The sequence below is a fragment of the Lissotriton vulgaris genome, chromosome 2_1, assembly GCF_964263255.1.
Source record: "Lissotriton vulgaris chromosome 2_1, aLisVul1.2, whole genome shotgun sequence".
Classification (NCBI taxonomy): domain Eukaryota; kingdom Metazoa; phylum Chordata; class Amphibia; order Caudata; family Salamandridae; genus Lissotriton; species Lissotriton vulgaris.
In genome coordinates this window covers 1,917,904,599-1,917,923,309 of record NC_141687.1, presented here as the reverse complement: position 1 = coordinate 1,917,923,309, position 18,711 = coordinate 1,917,904,599, and the positions used below count along the sequence as shown (strand labels likewise).

Genomic DNA, 18,711 nt, shown 5'->3' with positions numbered 1-18,711 from the left:
TTTTTATCGGGAGACTTAGGGGAACAAAGAACTGTAGAGCAACAGTTATTACCTATTGACCTTCCTTGCATTTCTGCCTTCCAAATGTAAGACAATGTGTATAAAAGAAGTCACTTTGAAAAATGTCCTATAATTCACATGCTAGGATGGGCACACAATTTCGGATTTGTTGAAATAGCTACTGCTTCTTTAGCCTATATTTTGTTCCCATGTTGGAAATACATAGGTGTCCTTGATATCTATTTTTCACTCTTTATATTTTAGCAATGAATTGCTATATTCCCGGTACACTATGAAAAATCATTGCAAAACGCAGCTCCGTTATGGGCTATGTTCTTGGTGAACCTACAAGTCCTATGTATCCCCACAACCAGAAGGGTCTGCGGATGTAACAGTATATTGTTTTAAAAATCTGGCATAATTAGAAGTTACAGGTGAAAATGGTGGGCCAAAATGTCTGTTTTTTTTCCACTCATTTTCAATTTTTCTTATTTTCAACTGTTCGTTTCTATAAATAAGACCTTGAAGAATCTACATAAATGACCCCTCCCTGAATTCAAAATGTTGTCTACTTTTCAGAAATGTATCGCTTTCCAGGATCCATTATTGCTTTCATACCCTTTCTATCACTAACTGGAAGAAGTATGAAAGCACAAAAAGTATCAAAAATAGGCTATGTCCCAGTAAAATGCCAAAACAGTGTACACAAAATATTTTTTCCGACAAAAGTCTGTCTGTCCATTAAAGCTGGGAAGATGGTGATTTCAGCACCACAACATCTTTGTTGATAGCATTTGCAGGGAAAAAACAGACATTTTCTTCTGCAGCACTATTTTCCCAATTTACCCCCCAAAAATTAGCTGTATTTGGGATAATTTCTGGGTCCCCTCCAGTGTAATCCATAAACCCTGGGTACGTTTAAAATCCCCATGATGTAAAAAAAAAAAAGGACACAAATTTGGCCTGAATACCTTATGTGGACAAAAAGTTACAGGGGCTAAACGTGAACTACCCCAAAGAGCCCAAAAAAGGCTTAGCACAGGGGTTGGGGGTGGCGCAGTCCTAGCAGCGTATGGGGTAAGGTCAGATTTGGCGGGATATAATAAATATAGCAATATTTGAAGAGATTGCACTGCCAGTAGATTTAGGGTTTCAACAGACACAGAATCGTATTCATTTTGCATTCTACATTTTAGAATATGATGGTGTATGCGAGTGAGTCAAAAATCAAAATAACATTTCACTCCTGTGGAATGACCCAGTAACCAAACTGTAGGTCATTAGGAGCAAGGCTGCCAGGTTCAGGGATTTCAAGTAATGGTGGAAAACATTTTCTCCTTGCCTAGGTCGATCTTCAGCAGAACAGGAGGAGCACTTGAGATGTAGAAGCTCGGTAGATCAATACTGTCACCTAAGGCCGATCAGTATAAATTTCCATGGCTCCTTCGATTTGCTGAGAACCCTCTGGGCCAGAGGAAAAGGTGAAAATGCATATGTAAATATGATGAACTAGCTCATGGAAAATGCTTTGTTCAACATTGTCTCTATCCCTCAATCCTACAGCTGCTGGGACTCTTCTGTCAGGGAGAGAAATTCTATTTCACAAAGTTTCAGGTTTAATGTCCTGAAGTTGGTTTTTGCTTTTTAATCAGGAAGGTGGTATTCCGAAAAAGATGACAAATTCTTCAAGGCCAAGATGAATGGCACAAAGTTTAAGGACATTTATGTGTAGGCGCTTTTCAGTTTCTGTCCATCTTTCTTACATCATCAATTATTGCATGAGTGTACACTCATCCTTTCATCAACACATCTGCTGTCAATACTATTTGGTGTTGCAGACTTTGAAAAGATACACCTTCAAGACTGTCTGTCATTCTTAACCAAAGCAGTGCTTGGTTCAGGCTTCGGGTAACGCACACCTTGTTGTCCTAGGTGCCAACAGCCTGTTTCCACTGACTGCCCAGGTACTTCTTGACTGGTTTAATTTGAAGTCTTTCGTGTGGGATTAGCAGGGTGTGGGACAATTTAAGCCTCGTGTCTGTGTGATGAGGGGGTCAGGTTCTCCGTGACCCTCTCGGCTAGGCCCCTGTTGACCAGTATGCCCAGATATTTAAGCCGAGAGGCTTTCAAGCGGAACGGGAATCCGTGGATCATTGCTTTTGTGGGGCAAGTCGACAGCGGGAGGGTTTCGACATTGTCCCAGTTTACCTTGTATCCGGACAAGGACGCAAAGTTGTCTATGATTTCTAGTAGCGCTGGGAGGGAGCTGTCACCATTATGTAGAGTTAGCAGGATGTCGTCAGCATAAAGATATATCTTGGAGAGGCCGCACGCAATGGGGGTGTCAGTAGGGAGTGGCGGATGAGAGGCCAGAGATTCCATTGCCAATAGACATAGGAGTGGAGAGAGTAGGCAACCCTTGTGCATGCCCCTCCAAATCTGGAAGGGGTCAGAGATGAACCCTTTGCAGTTGATCTGGACTGTTGGGCAGTCGTACAACAGCCATACCTTAGAAATGAACTAATCTCCCAGTTCAAACCGTTTCATGGTGGCAAAGAGTTACCCCCACTCAATGCAATCAAATGCCTTTTGGGCATCTAGGGAGAGAGCCACAGCTTCCTCCGGTTCGTTTCTGGCAGTACAGAGAGCATGTGCTAGGGTCCTTGGGTGGTTCCTGGAGGAATGGCCAGGTACAAAGCCAACCTGTGAAATGTGGAGGAGGGCGGGGAGGACCGCTTTTAAACGCAATGCCAGTAAGCTTGCGAGGAAATTAATGTCTCAGTTTAGGAGAGATATTGGTCGGTAGCTGCCACACCGCTGCGGGTCTCTTCCTGGTTTGGAGAGGACCGCGATCATGGCCTTGTTAGAGAGAGATTCCAAAGAGGCCGTCCACTCGCCTCCTGGAAGGACCCATGTAATGAGTCTATCGCCTCCTCCCCTGTCCATCGGTAGAATTCCGCCAGAAAGCCACCCTCGCTTTGTGGTAGGGTAGCTGGGGTAGGGTAGCTAGGAAATGGCTGCCATAATCTCCTCCATACTAATATCCCCCGCTAGGAGTTTGCGTCCTTGTCCGTTAAACGTTGGAGGGCGACATTCTCAAGGAAGGCGGCTATCTGATCCTTGCTTGCCGGTGCCTCTGGCATGTAGAGTGTGCCGTACAACGACAAACTCATTGACAATGGCCTGGGGTTGTGTGAGTATCTACCCAGACGCCGATCTGTAGGCCGGTTTAATACACTTTCAAGCTGTAATTCCTGATCAGACGAGTAGCTTTTTCATGTTTCATATGTTTGGAGTGGTAATGATAAATCCTCCTTAGGGGTGGAGTTGTATTTACCATTACTGTTTTAGAAATACCAGTTTTAGAAAGTGGACATTTCCCTGCATTTACTTCTCTATGTGCCTGACAACTTGTCTCAAATACACACCAACACAGGAACGTGAGGCCCATCTGTATTCTGAGCACTCATCTGCATTCTGATAGGTCTTCCTAGGCAGGGAGGAATGGGAGGGGGCTGACACACTTCAATATGTAGTGTCCTGTCCACATAGAAAGCGCTGATTTACTCCCCACAGATCAAGCCTGGCAGATAGGACTAGTTTGAAGGGGGCCTTGTGCACTTCAGAGAGCTGCTTTGAAGTCACCCCCTACATCAAAGGCACTTTTGGGTATATGTTCTGGGTCTTCGATTCCCTAAAATCATACACTTCTGGATCTTGTACTGAACCTCTTTTAGAAAGACTGCTGTGCTGCTTAAAGGACTTAACTGGACTGCTTTTCTGCTTGCTGCCCTGCTGCCTAATGCTCCCTGAATCTGTTGAAGGAGAGATGAGCTCTGCGTTCCCTCCAAGCGCTTGCCTCCTGTTTTCTGAATTCTCAGGGACACAAAAACTTCCTACAATTCTGCTGGTGCTGCTAGACTCTGCAGATCAGATCAACGCTTTGATTCCAGAGACTGACACTTTGGATTGTGTATCGCCGCCGCTGCAGCTTGGTGAGATCGAAGCATCTGCTCTACTCGGTGGCAGAATCTGGCGCATTGCTCGATGCCTCTTGACTCCGGCACTCGTCTTCGAAACTGTGTGGAGAAGATAGACAGATCCTGTACCTGCGGGACTTGACATGGACGCATTTAGTTGTTTGCAACCAGGAAAGGTACTTTGTTCACCAGGGCCTGTGTGGGTCCAGTAGCCAGCATGTGATTCGACAAAGTCAGCCCAAACTTTGACTTTGCACCGGTCCTGCGCGACCAAAAGTAACCTTTTTAGCGCCACATGCTTCTGAACACTTTACTACATGTATTCCTTTAAAATTCAATATTTCAACTTCTATACATTAGATTTTTGTCGGTTTCGTCTTGTTTTGCTCTGAATATAATAACTATTCGTCTAAACCTGTATGGAGTCTTTTTGTGGTGTACTCATTGTGTTAAAGTGTTCGGGTGTGTGTGTTTTTTGCACAAATACTTTACAAATTGCCTCTTTTGATAAGCCTGACTGCTCTGTGCCAAACTACTAGAGTGTGAGCAGAGGTTATCTTATTGGGTATCTAGCCCACTTTAACTAGAGTGGTGGTTCCTGCTTGGCCTGGGTGCATACCTCAGCCAACCATGAAATCCCATTTCTTTTTTTTTATTTTAAAGGATTTTATTAGAAGATTATTGTATCACCCTCCCAAACTTTCCCTCCTACTGGATGTATAGAGGATGTATCCGGCAGCAGCAGGAATTCAGACTTGCTGATGGGTGTTTTAGCCTTAAGCCTCTTCTTTTTTGTGATGACTACTTTTAGTTTCTCTGCCAAGATCCAGAATATCCATCCTCATCATAGGATTCACAGTTTTAACCATATTGTGTGTTCTGAGATCCCTATTGTGAGAAGCCTCCCCTGTACTAGTGTTTTCTCAAGGAACCTCAAAATCCACATGGTTTTAAAAATCTGGAGTGCCCCAGGGAGTGTCCATTTCTGCCTTGATGCCCTGAAGTATCTTGTATACATGCTTGCCAAAAAAGAATAGAATGTCATTCAGCACTTTTCCTGTCCCCCCTGGGTGAAAGGAAAAGCTCTTTTGCAATTGTAGAAATATAACTTCTGCTACCATTAGCTGATGGAAGTTCACTCTGGACACATCCAGGACTTCTTTTGCTGCTCCTTTCATAATCACTCCTGCTATGCCAGATTTGTCTTCTGGAATGGGCCTTAGGTGTGGTCAAATGTCAACCATGCTTGTTGGTCATAGCTCTGTAAGATGGCAAGGAGACTGGCTGCATTGATAGACAATGAGGCAATGAAGCAAACTCTTTTGCCTAAGGCATCAATACATCTCCGCTCCGATCTACGGGCATAGAACGCAGGTGTAACTTTCGCTGAGAAGCCCGGGCAATAACAGAATCTAGGCAAGGATGGATCATGACAGGCAGTATCCAGTGTGCAATGTTTCTCTCCAAACGTGGGAGCATAGTCATAACAGTTGCTAGCATCGTCATACGTTTTACCAGCACAAGTTAGTAATTGTCTTGATCAACTTCATCAGTTGGTTTTTCCATGACATTGATAGACCAACCAAGTTTCTTATATGATTTCAAAGAACAAACTTCTTCGCAGATCTCTATTAAAGTACATAAAACCTGGATATGTCATCTAGCGGCGAGTTGGGGCAGAGATGGATTTTGCACTTCAGTATACTAATTTTACATCATATGCTGGAATAACCCAATGAAATCTACTGCAACTTCCACCATCTTTGATTCTCAAGTGTAGTATCTGCCTTCATGATGGTATAATAGTCTTTATAATTCCAGGAGTCATCACAATGACCCTGATCCTCAAAGATTCTTTAAGGATGCAGTGCAAAACGCAAGGGCACCTCCTACAACTGAGGAATAGTGATGTAGCCAAAATAAAAGGTTCCTGACACAAATGGTGCTGCAGACAACAGTCGACAGTTAGGTGCCCTCCGACCGTGTCTTGACAGCGGACACGAATATAGCCCTAATTGATGGATATGGGGCGAAAGACACAAACAGCCACAATAGTTCTTCTTCCCACCCACCTCTAAAATAGGAAAATGAGTCTGAGTGGTGGGCGTTTGCAGCAAGACTGAGGGACTGTTTTGATGAAGTAGATTTTAATTTTACAGGCACTTCCTTAGTGAACACTGGATATGAACACTTCCTACACAGGATCAAAATAAAAAGGAAACACACTTTCAACCACACACTCTACAAGGTGTTGTGTGCAACCCATGTAAGAAAGTGCTTCAGCACCCCACATAGTAGTAAGCGCTATATAAATGTTGCAATACAGGTGTTTAAGTGACTTGGTACCATAGTAGCTGCCTGCTTAATTAGTAATAAAATGCATGGAACAACAGAAAGGCGTGTTATTTTCAAATACATCACTAATAAAAAAGAGAGCATCAGTACATGTGTTTTTTTAAATTAAATTTAAGCACGAGACAGCTCTGTTGAGGTCAAGACATATTTTCTTCATTTTTATGGGATACACTTGCAATAAAAAGGTCTGTTTACTATGCTGTGATTGTTTGTCAATTGAGAGCTTGAGCATAGAGACACGAAAAAACCCAGTAAATTTACATTAAGCGGTCTTCTATTCTCTGGACTAGGAGGATTACCAGATTATAACAGAAGGGCAGGCAGTAAGTGAACCAATTATTAAAAACGGCATGTTCAAACTCAGCATCTTCATTAAGGTTTGATTTTTTTAGAGCAGTATTCACAAAATGGTAGTGTAGCACACATGAGCACTTTACTACTTTCAGAATTAGCTTGAAATTTCTGCAAATTCAAATATTACTACGAATGTAGTGAGATTACCCGCCTATTAGAGGTATAGCTCCAATCTGTTACAATAGCAGGTAACGGAGGACACAATACAATGGACAAGAGTCATTGATCACTCCCTTACTAAAACCAGGTATATAATTTCATTACGAGCCAGGAAGCAAAACATAACTATTTGGGTCAATGTTAACATTTCCACTCAGATTGTAAAGGTTGAAGTGAAAATGAGTACAATAGCACCAGATTTGCATCAACAAAAAACATTTATGTTTATGAAGTAAATGGAGTCTGACGATCCAAGGGCACATAAAGATTAAAGTTTGTCAAAACACTCCTGATACAACAGAAAACTGAATGTATGGTTACTTACTTCCACTGAGAAGACCTGTATGCATTCACGATGTATCCTACCTAGGTTATTTCAGTAGGCACAGTTAACCAAAAAACACACCTTTCTCTCATAAAGCACTTTATACCACACTTCGGTTTTTTAAAGCACGTTTCTTTTTAAACTGCATACGAACCAATATCGTATGAACCAATATCAGCCATTGATGTAGAACAATAAAAGAAAGTAAAGAAAATGAGGTGCCTTTCATATGGATGTAGGAAAATTCTTCTCTTTGCATGATCGCCCCAACTTTTTCCTTTGACTGATGCTGCTGTATTTATTTCACTCTGGCACTGTTACTCTGCTAACCAGGCCCAAGTGCACTTGGTCTGATTTCTAAAACATATCAAAATTGACTATACTCCTAATTGGCATATTTAACGTATATTTAAGTTCCTGGTATATGGTATGAAGTGTACCCAGAGCCTGTAGGTTAAATGTTACTAGCGGACTGCAGCACAAAGTGGTAGTGCAAAACAGTACTGCAGATCTACCACTGTAGTCTGTGCAGCTGTAAAACTGCAGACTCAACCATCCACAATAACCCTATATGATAGGCCTAAACCCCGTTTAAAATATTAATTAGGTCATCCTTGCTATATTTGCCCATGAGGAAGGGTGCATGTTATTTTAAAGTAGGACAAGGCCCTAAAAGCTTTTTTCACAGTAGTAGGGATATTTGCTCCACATGAAGGCATTGGGATACAATGTTACATTTAAAAGCTATCCACAAAGTTCATTCTTGAAATTTTCAAACTATTTATTAAACGCCCAATTCACTGATAAAGTTGGATGTTTAATACATATTTTACAACAGGTACTTTATAGAAGACACATTTTACCTGCCTACAGCATCCGGAGCCCCCTTTTGCATGACCATCCAACTGTCAACCAGAAGCTGAATAGCCCATTTGAGTTCTGAACTTGCTCCCATAGGTGAGACAAAGTCCTTGGGTAAGGGGAGGTGTTCTGTTCCTCTGACGAGATGACCATCTGGGCAGTGCTCAGGAATTTAATTAACTTCAAAAAGGCCAGCCTTGACACAGGCAGATGTAGCTAACACATGGGCTTGCCTTTTCATTTGTCCCTCCAGCCAACAGGCACCACTCCCATTGAAAGCTGCCCCAGAACCAGTTTTGTGTGACCACGGAGGAGGGGTTTCTCATTTCCCAGGCCACATCTTTAAGGCTGCCACAGGATTTCTGCATAGGGGAAGAAAGGTTCTGTCATATTGGATATTGGAGCGAGGGGCACTGTGAGATTGCTTGCAGTATGCCACACAGGAACAGCTACAAAAGTGGTTAAGATTACCCCTGGTTAGGGAGGGGCTACAATTATTGTTATTTATTTGATCATATTTATAGAGCGCACAGCTACTCAGAAGAGTGTCCCGGCGCTAGCGGAAACAGGGCGAGAAAAGAGAGAGACACAAATACTGGGAGAGGCCAAAGTTACTGCTGAAAAAGCCATGTCTTCAGTAGCTTCTTAAAATGCATAATGTTTGACGCTTGTCTAATTGCCATTGGGAGTTCATTCCAAAGGTGGGCAACCCGAACTTGAAAGGAGCGCCCTCCTAGGCGGGTGCGATTGAATTTAGGCACACTCATTCGATGTTGGTGGGATGATCTGAGGGCTCTCCCGGGTATATAGTAGCTAACTCTCCTCCTAATATAAGTGGCCCCAATACCATGTAAGGCCTTAAAGGTAATGGACAGGGCCTTAAACTGGATTCTTTGGTAAATGGGGAGCCAGTGTAGTTTCTTGAGGTGGGGTGAGGTATGGGTTCTCGGCCTCAACATCAGGATGGCTCTTGCGGCCGAATTCTGGACAACCTGTAGTTTATTGAGGAGGCAGTCTGGGAGACCTTAATAAAGAACGTTGGCATAGACCAGCCTGGAGGTGATAAGGGCCTGGACCAAAGTCCTTCTATGGGAGAGAGACAGAAAGGGGAGACATTTCTGCAGTATTTTCAGGGTTCCGTAGCAGGTACCGACCACTGATTGAACTTGGCTCTTCATGTTTAGTGAATTGTCCAATTTCACCCCTAGATTTTTAGCTACTCCCACAGAGGTCTGAGGGGAGGGGGGGACATATCAGGCGGCCACCACTCTCTCCAGACTTCCTGGTCCGAAGCTCCAAACAGAATTACTTCTGATTTGGCAGACTTACACTGGAGCTGGTTACGGCCAAACCAGGAGAACACCTGACTTAAACAGTTCCTGATTGTGTCACCATCCAGAGACTCTCCCTTTTTACAGGTGAACAGTAGTTGGGTGTCGTCCGCATAACAAATAATCATGGCTCCAGAAGTTTCTACCTGTAGGGCGAGGGGAGCCATGTACAGGTTAAACAATAGGGGGCTCAAAATCGAGCCCTGGGGGACACCCACCTCTGTGGGAGGCATGAGAGAGGAGAAAAGTAAAATCAAGACTTCCTGCCTACGGTCCTCTAGGAACGACGAGAATCATTTCAACACCGTGCCCCCAACCCCACAGTCTCTTAGTCTCTGTAGGAGTCTCTCATGGGGCACGGTGTCGAATGCAGCAGATAGATCTAGCAATATTAGAGCTGCTCTCCCGCCCGAGTCAAGTGTCATTTTGAAGCTTCCGATATTTAGAGGAGAGCTGATTCGGTGCTAAAATTAGCACGGAATCCAGACTGACTTGGGTGGAGGCAGTTGTTTGATTCCATAAATTCGGTAGTGACAGAGTTCACGTAGTTTTCCATGACCTTAGCTATGGAAGGCAGGAGCGAAATGGGCCTGTAGTTGGATACTATCAAAGAATCTGCTGTAGGCTTCTTCAACAGTGGTAAGATTTTGGCTTGTTTCCAGATGGTTGGAACCTGGCCGCTGCACAGGGATAATTTCAGCACCGAGTTGACCTCGGCATTATTTGCCTCAGCCACTGATGCCAATATTTTCGCAGGACACGGGTCAGAAGGTGAACCAGATTTTAAATTCTTCAAGATTTTAAGTGATTGTGTTAGCGTAATAGGGGGAAATTTCAGGAAAGTGGCATTAGATGGAGGATTGACATGTGTCGGTTGTATAATGATCTGAGTCGGGCCAGAGGAGTTGAGGGACAGCTGGATATCAACTATTTTCTTGTGGAAGAAATCGGCTATTTTGTGTGTCCAGGCTTCAGAGGTTTCGCTTTTGGAGGCTACTGCTGAAGGTGAAGTAAAGTTTTTTACAATTTTAAATATTTCCTTACTTTTGTTGGCTGATGTCTCAATCTTTGCTTCAAAGAACCGTTTCTTCTCCTCCAAGATTTTCAGGTGGTATATTTTTAGTTCTTTTTTGTAGAGAGATTTACTATCAGCACTATAGTTTTTCCTCCACAGTCTTTCCAACTGTTTACAGACACTTTTGTGCTTGCGCAGGGCTTCATTAAACCATGGTGCAGAGCGTTGTATGGTCCGTTGAGACCGTAGAGTCTCAGGAGCAACAATCTCCACTCCCTGTTTTATCCATTCTTCCAAGTTGGGGGCATCCATCTCTAGATTCTTACTGCTAACGAAGGGATATGCCTGCAGTGCAGATCTGAGGGCATCCGGGGTTAGCTTATGGAGAGCTCTAAATTTGAGAAGGGGTGGTTTAGAGACTATGTGGGATGGTTTCTTAATTTTAGCCATTGAGATTTTTAGCAAATAATTGTCAGTCCACACAAGGGGGATAGGCTCCTCAGCTTTGCATGGGGAGTTTGAGAAGATTTGATCTAATGTATGTCCCTTCTCATGAGTGGGTCTCTTTATGCAAGGAAGCAAATTCAGAGAGTTAAGGGTCTCACTCAGCGTCATGCTCTTCGCGCAATCTAGCTTGTCCATATGGACGTTAAAGTCTCCAAGGACCAAAAATTGAATATATCTCAGGGCCAGTGGTGCTATGGTATTAATGATACCTTTTAACCCCATCCCTGCTCATGACGAGCTCAGCTCGTCATGCAGTACACTGGTCGTGTGCTTATGACTAGCTGAGCTCGTCATGAAACAATGGAATTCAAAGAGTTCCAGCACAGGAGGGGAATTCCATCAGCAGCGATGGGGTTAAAAAAGGTCATGGGTAGCCCGGGGGTCTGTATAAGAGGACACCCGACAGATTGGTGGGCGGATAATGTACAGTGAACGCAAAGGCTCTCAGCACCCTCGATTTCATCCATGGGGATAGTTTTAGTCAGGATGACGTTTTTAAAAATTATGGCTACGCCCCCGCCCTTCCCACTAGTGCAATCCCTTCTAAGAATGGAGTAGCCCGTCTCCTCCTCCCACAGGCTTGTGCAAGGCATTGATGTGACACCCCTGGGCACCTTCTTCAAAATTCTAACTGACCTTTGGAAAACAGACGAAGGACTGCACCTTCTGTTGAGACCTGTGAGGAGACCTAAAAGGTTTGACCTGCTCCCACTCGTACACAGAACAAAAAAGTGGACTTTAAGGATCAACTGGCAGACTGGGTAATCTATAGGGACACAAAAGCAAAAAGAAGTCTCCTTTCCTGGGAGAGCCCAACTGACCAGTTTCAACTGGACCTGCCCACAACTCAAATGGTGGGTTCTACTAGAGTAAATCCTTAACACCAAATGCCTTTCCTGAGGATTGTGTCAGAGTGTACTCCATCAGCCAATAGTTAAATATCTGGGACTTTTTTGCCTGGAGAACCATCAAGGGACCGGGACAAAACTGCGAGCTGATACACCAAGGGTGCATCACCAGTGGGCCTGACTTCACCGTCGATCCAGCAACAATATTCTCCACAGCAGTAAATCAGTTTCAGTGGACTGACAGATGTCAATGACGTCAAACCTCCCTTGGCTACAGCCGGCAGGTTATGGCCCCCTATGGTATTTCCATACAGGGTACAATTCATTCTGTGTTGCTTTACGTAGACGATATGTTATTATGTTTCTAGGACTTAAATGAGGACATGCATGCAGTGGCGGACGTGTTTTCACAGTTTGCGGAACTATCGGGGTGCACCTTAATGCCTCCAAGTCCATCGCATATTCTTTCAATAATACGTATGATGCCCCCCTTTTGGGATTTGGTCTATTGCAATTTAGAGTAGAGTCAGTGACCTTTAAATACCTAGGGATTTACATATACAGAACCACTGCCTACACAATAGCTGGAAAGGTAGTACGTACCATCAATTCTCTTCGGTCCTAAGTCTCTTTCTGGAATACTTTACCGCTCACAGAAGCGGGCCGTCTTGCTGTGTCCTGAATGGTTATTTTGCCCCAGCTCCTTTAACAATTTGTAAATCTTCTGGCTATCCTTCCAGCATGGTTCAAACACTGAACACCCTATTAACCTCCTTACTTTGGGGTTTCGAACAGACACAGATTTGCTTTAGCCAAGATGCGTCTTCCCAGCAGTGCAGGAGGGATGGGAGCACCCGATTTTAAAGTATACTGCATAGTTGGACAACTGCAATGGCTGGCATATTGGCTAGCAGGCCAAAATGTATTTCAGATAGCGTATTCTCTGGATCAACTTAGACGTGGTACCCTACAGACATTGCTGTGCCCCAGAGCAGACAAATTGCAGAACACTCCCTTTCTTTTGCACATAGCCCTCCATTATTGGAAACTGGTGCATAAATATGCAAAAATATCCTTTCCATATGCCCCAAATATCCCACTCTGTGGCTTACCCACAATGCATAGCATAATACAAACAACACAAATTAGAGCTTGGACACAGCTAGGGGTGGAGACAGTTGGGGATTTTTTTCACGACGGCAACCTGATGCCACATGAAGAGTTTGTACTCACCAATGCAGTACCTGACACTCTTTTCTTCACCCACACTGCTATTACACCCTATATATGCAAACACTGGCTGGTGGACCAAAGAGAACCTCCCACCTTCCATCTGCTGAAGTCCCTTCACATAATGGGAAATGGCCGTCACCTTGTTCGATGGTTGTATCGTGGGCGGAGGGAACATCTGAATGTCCCGTTGGGACCTCTCAGACAAAAATGGGAAACAGTATTGTCACGAGATTCAGAAGATAGGGAATGGACCCTAATGTTAGAACATCCCAGAAAGGTATCTCGTAATTGCCGATTGAAAGTAATACAATTATTTGTTTTGCATAGAGCCTACCTCACCCCGAAAACGCTACACAAAATGTATACTACCGACTACCCGAACTGCCCAAGATGCCCTGCTCCAGAGGCAGATTTCATACATATGTTGTGGTCCTGATCGGCGTGACATGGGTTTTGGAGTGAGATCATAGCATCTGTCCTGGGACACTGTAGGGGCATGACTGTTGGGCCTTGTCCCACTCCTCAAAAAATCGAAGCTGTTGCGCCGCTTAACGGGCTGAGCCCAGATGATTGTAAAAAGGCTGATTACACAGCACTGGAAATTCCGCACGCCAGCACGTGCCGGTAAATGGAGAGAAGAGGTCATCTGTTGGGCGACAGCAGAAAGGGAGGCGCTACAGCGGGAAGAGTATAGGGGATTACAAAAGCATCCAATATCCTTAGAATGGGCACAATTGATAAAACTTTTTTAAAACAGAGACGGTCTCGGGGGACTTACAACCCCCAACAACAAATAGTGGAGTGGATAATTGATACCCCCTCACATAGTGACTAAGTTGATAGCAAATGTCCTCAATGTGGATAGCTAATTCGTTACCTCTTTTCTCTTATTTGCTCCTCGCATTGCTGTTCTACCCCCTTTCCTCCCTACCACAATTGATAGTACTTATCACCTGGCACCTTTACGGGGATAAAATGTAGTACCTACACAGCGGCACTTGTTTTGTTTAGTTTTGTTATGGGTAGGGGTTACGTGGGTGGGATAGGGTAGTTGAGTTGCATTGGGTGTCGATACATACCTTGGTCATGTACTCTAAGCTGTATTGTTATAACGAGAATATATGGGAATTTGTTCCTGGTGGAATAGCGTGACTCTGCACACTGACAGTTGAATATCCTGTGTAACAAGGTTAAGACATGATACGTATAAAATGTGAGACTTGTATTAATGAAAACTCAATATGTATGAAGTAATATTCAATAATGTAATGATGCACCCGTAACACCCAATAAAGTCTGTATTATCTTGCATGACAGATTAAACATTTACTACCAAACCACTATTGGCCCTCCTTGGATACGTAAAACCATTACCTGTGGGCATCACATTTCACATCTATTGCACTGTTGCTAGCTAAATGATAGAGAGCCTTCCATTAGGGAAGCAGCATATATCCTACTTAAGCAGCTTGGTTGCATGACCTGCCCTATTGTGATACTAATAGTGAAATTTATGCCACACTGCAACCCCCGACTTTGCATCCAAGGGACATATGGCAGCTGCTCAAAAACTATCTATTGAGGCTGACTCCCAATACGGACGATGACCGGGAAAGAGACATTACATGTTCATGACCACGAGGGAACGGTTTTCTTTTTTATTCTTCAATTTTCTTTTTATATTTGTTGAAACCTCTATTCTCCTCTGACTGGTCTTCTGCTGTTATCTAATCTACTCCAGGTTCTTTTCCTATTCACTTGCCAGACATTCTCCTTTTAAACTCCATTTTCTGCCACTCTACTTTCTCTTTCTTACTATTTCAACCCTGGTCCACTTTTTTTCTTTTCTTTATCTTTTTTGCGATATTCTTCCAATTGTCATGTTTGCACAATTGTATTTTAGTCTGCAGCTTCTGTGTTCTTTTTGTTTCTCTCACAAAATGCTTTAAAGCTTATACCATAAAATATTGTTTAATTTAGTCAATTATTTATTAACTATCACTCCGACAGTAACATTCTTATTTTTATTTATTATGTATTAAAAATTAACTGAAGTTATGTATAAAATTACTTTGTTTTTTTACCAAAAATAAAAAGTTACATTTACTTTAAATTGTAATACATAATGCATAAAGTGATATGCACTGACTTGAATGCTTAGGCGGTGTCCTTTTGATGGCGAACGGGACTCAGAGAGCAAAATTATAAAATAGTCTGGCCTTAATTTATTACAAATTGTTAAGAGCTGCAATTTACAACATACAATTTAAAAACATAGGCTCTTACTCTGTCAAAAGCTGATATAGTTTCTGAAACCCTCTCTCCAGGGCAAGGCTTACAGGGGTAGCTCCTTCGTTGTTATGTACGCTGAGAGACTCTCGTCCTCCTGGATGCTGTAACAGAAACCACGCAAGTCCCAAAAGATCCAACCTCACAGCAAAATGCATCAACGTCTCCCGAGGGACATCCTCTGCAAAAAGAGAGTAAGTTATGGTAAGGCAAGTTATGAGTGCAGGTCATGCTGTCAATTCATTGTAAAATTCGTACAATTCATTGTCATCATCATAAACATCTTTATTCGGCTGCAACCAGCCATAAAAGAACACATCATTTCATAATAATAAAAATACAATACAAGGATCAAATATAAATGCCATGAACGAGGAAACTACAAGCGTAGCACGCATCAGCAACACAATTATTAAGTAGATTTAAAAAATAATCACTGTGGGAATAATAAATAAAATAAAAAGTCATTTTCCAACGATATATTGTGTCCAAACTGCAGAAGAAATATATTTCAAAACCATTAAACAGGTAAACTCATCTTTTAAAAGCTGAAGATGACACAGGGCAGCCCGACATTTTCTAATATCTAGAAATTTTAACAATGGTTTTAAAAAGGCGCGTCTTTCATTAGTGTACTGATTACAAAAGAACAAAGTGCAATGTGCTCTGTGCTGATTCACAGGGGCATAAATCCAAATCGGTATCAGAATATACATCTCGGGGATATGAGACCAACAGATGGGAGATTCCAAACCTGAACTAATGAGATAATACAATTTGGCGTGGCTAAGGTGAAGGGATAAATAAAACTCCATACCTGGAGAACAGACTAGAAGTGAATGGTCAACAACCCTTTTCTTCGTTGTTTCCTGTCTGTCTCTCAGAAAATATGAGTAAGTTAAAAAATCCCTTTTCAGCTTTGCCCCTGATGTTTTGACAATATTCCCGGGGTTCTCAAAACAATCCAACAATCTTAGAGTTTCTAGTTGTGCTTTGACATAAGAGATCCATGGGATTTAGCTCACCCATTCCAATTTTAAGCAGCCTGTAATGATGGCGCAATTTAAAACTGCCGCTTCCTTCACCCAAATGTTATGCCACAACAACAAAAAAGCCAAGTGTATTTGAAAGGACAGAGGAATCACACCGAGCTTGCTATGACAAATAGTAGCAGCAGTGGATTTAGGGACACTCCGCAATCGTTTCAAAAACCTATTCTCGGCTCCCTGCAGCCTAGTTTTTTTGTAAACCTGAAAATTGCCTCCAAGCTTTGATTAAAACCACTAATCCTTGCATCCAACAGGTGTGACCAGGAGTTTTTTTATTCAAAAAGAATTCCCAAGTAGGAAAAATTGGGCACATAAAGCAATTTCTCGTTATTTATAAAACATGTCTTTAACATTGCAGGGGATATACCCACCACCATGATGTGAGATTTAGCTACGTTTGTCTTCAGGCCAAAGTCATCCATAAAATTATTAAAACTAGTTAAAAGCCTCTGCAACCCCACTCCAATTCTAACATTGAGACATTAAGACACAGTCGTCTACATATAATAACGCTGGTAACAACCTGCAACGTATTTGGGGAACATCCACGTTCCCAGTTTTAATGTGGCACTCTAGGTCGTTTATATACAGACAGAATAAAAATGGAGCGTGCACGCAACCCTGTCGTATCTCACGGTTCATCTTAATTGGAGCTGAAAGTTCCCAGTCTGCTCCATAACGTACCCTCCCTGTGACATCCCGATGCATTGCTGCTAGGAAGTGCACAATGGGCGGTTCAATGCCCATTTGCAACATCTTCTCCCAGAGCCTCCCTCTCTGCACCCAATCAAAGGCGGACGTCAAGTCCATGAACCCCAGATAAAGGGATCCAGGTTTGGCTAAGGTGTATTTACCAATGACTAGGTGCTGGTTGAGGCACTGTTCGACGGTGCTCAAGCCTCTCCTGAAACCATATTGGATGTCAGAAAATTTTCCAGTTTCCAATACCCAGTCCTCCAGCCTTTCTAAAATAACTCCACCCATAATTTTACAGGTGCAGTCAATTAGGGATATTGGACGGTAGCATGTGGGATCCGCCCTATCACCCTTTTAAAGTTTGGAAACTATTATCACGGATCTCCAAGAATCAGGGGGACCTAGCACCGCATAGGAACTCAATATGTTTGTGAGCAGTGGGAGCCACAGGGGAGTGTTAGCTAAAAAAAATCCGCGGGGACACAGTCAGGGCCTGAGGCCTTATTTCTCACAGTCTTTGTTAAGGCCCTGTTCACTTCATCTAATGCTGGAAATGTGAGGGTTGAGGCCACATAGTTAAAATTGCTGGAGAAATCTAGATCACTACCAATTTTGTAAAGATTTGAAAAATGGTTGACCAGGTCTCAGGCATAATTGCCGAGTCAATCTTTCGGTTTTCGTTCCCATTAAAATATAGCTGATTGACGGTTTGCCAGAACAGTTTGGAGTCCTTACTTTGGCTGGCTACATAGAGTTGTTCCCAAGCCTCGTGTCTAATCCCTAGCTTGTGTTTTTCTATCGCCTGCTTGTATTCAAGGCGTGACTGCTTTAAATCGGGTATATTTCAGGGTGTTGATTTCAATGTCTTAATTAGTTTATTATGAAAAAAAGTGCAATCGCTATCAAACCACCTCTTTGTGCTTGACTTTATTTTTTTGGTCAATATGACATTTATTGCATCTTTTATTGGCTCAAATGATGTCACCATAGCTGGAGGGTGTATGGTGTTGTAATGGCTGGATTTTCTGTTTAGATGGGATCAGCCCCCAGGGGCCCCAGTGACCCAGCCAAAACGTACTCACCTTCCCTCCTCAGATCGTATTCACAATGATATATAGGTATATATATATATATATATATATAGGTCGCACCTAAGGATGGGGAATGACAATATATGTATATACAGATTTTCTACAATATCTTATTCACATCAGTTGGTCTCGCGGCCACCCCGACCCAGACCGTTCTACCCTAGGGCAGATCTGACACACAATCCGGTGTGTCTACACATGGGCCTGCAGAACCCAATGCTCCCTTTTCCAAACTGTTCGCAATCCTGCGAAACTACACGTTAGTTCGACCTCCTAACGCTCTCACTTACTCAAGCCACAATCCAGTGGGTATTAACACTGGTCTCCCACCCAGTGCTGTCACTAACGCCGCATATCAACGACGACCACATTCCTATGAACCATTATTTGGGGTATTATCTCAGTGGTTTACTTGGAATAGAACTACAATAATAACTTTGAATAGGGTTCCAGATTGTATAGTGTACTCCCTGCTCTTGACATCGAAGGTCCACCCACTCCCTCCTTATTCAATCACCATTTACCTGATCGGGATTTCTCATCCGTTCACCCAAACAGTTCCTGACTAGAAGTGCGGTTTACCAAGATTGAACATAAGCACCAAGTACACGATAATTC

General features: G+C 42.9%; 1 protein-coding gene across 11 annotated transcripts in view; it reads right to left on the bottom strand.

Annotated features, from left to right (window-relative positions):
• The window catches only part of AKAP13 (A-kinase anchoring protein 13), a 1,375,395-nt gene that overhangs the window by 994,938 nt on the left and 361,746 nt on the right, over window positions 1–18,711 (bottom strand). For all 11 annotated transcript variants that reach the window (XM_086958098.1, XM_086958099.1, XM_086958104.1 and 8 more), the window contains exon 6: window positions 15,255–15,438. In XM_086958098.1, the coding sequence (XP_086814224.1) occupies window positions 15,255–15,438 (184 nt within the window). The remainder of the gene's footprint in view (window positions 1–15,254; window positions 15,439–18,711) is intronic.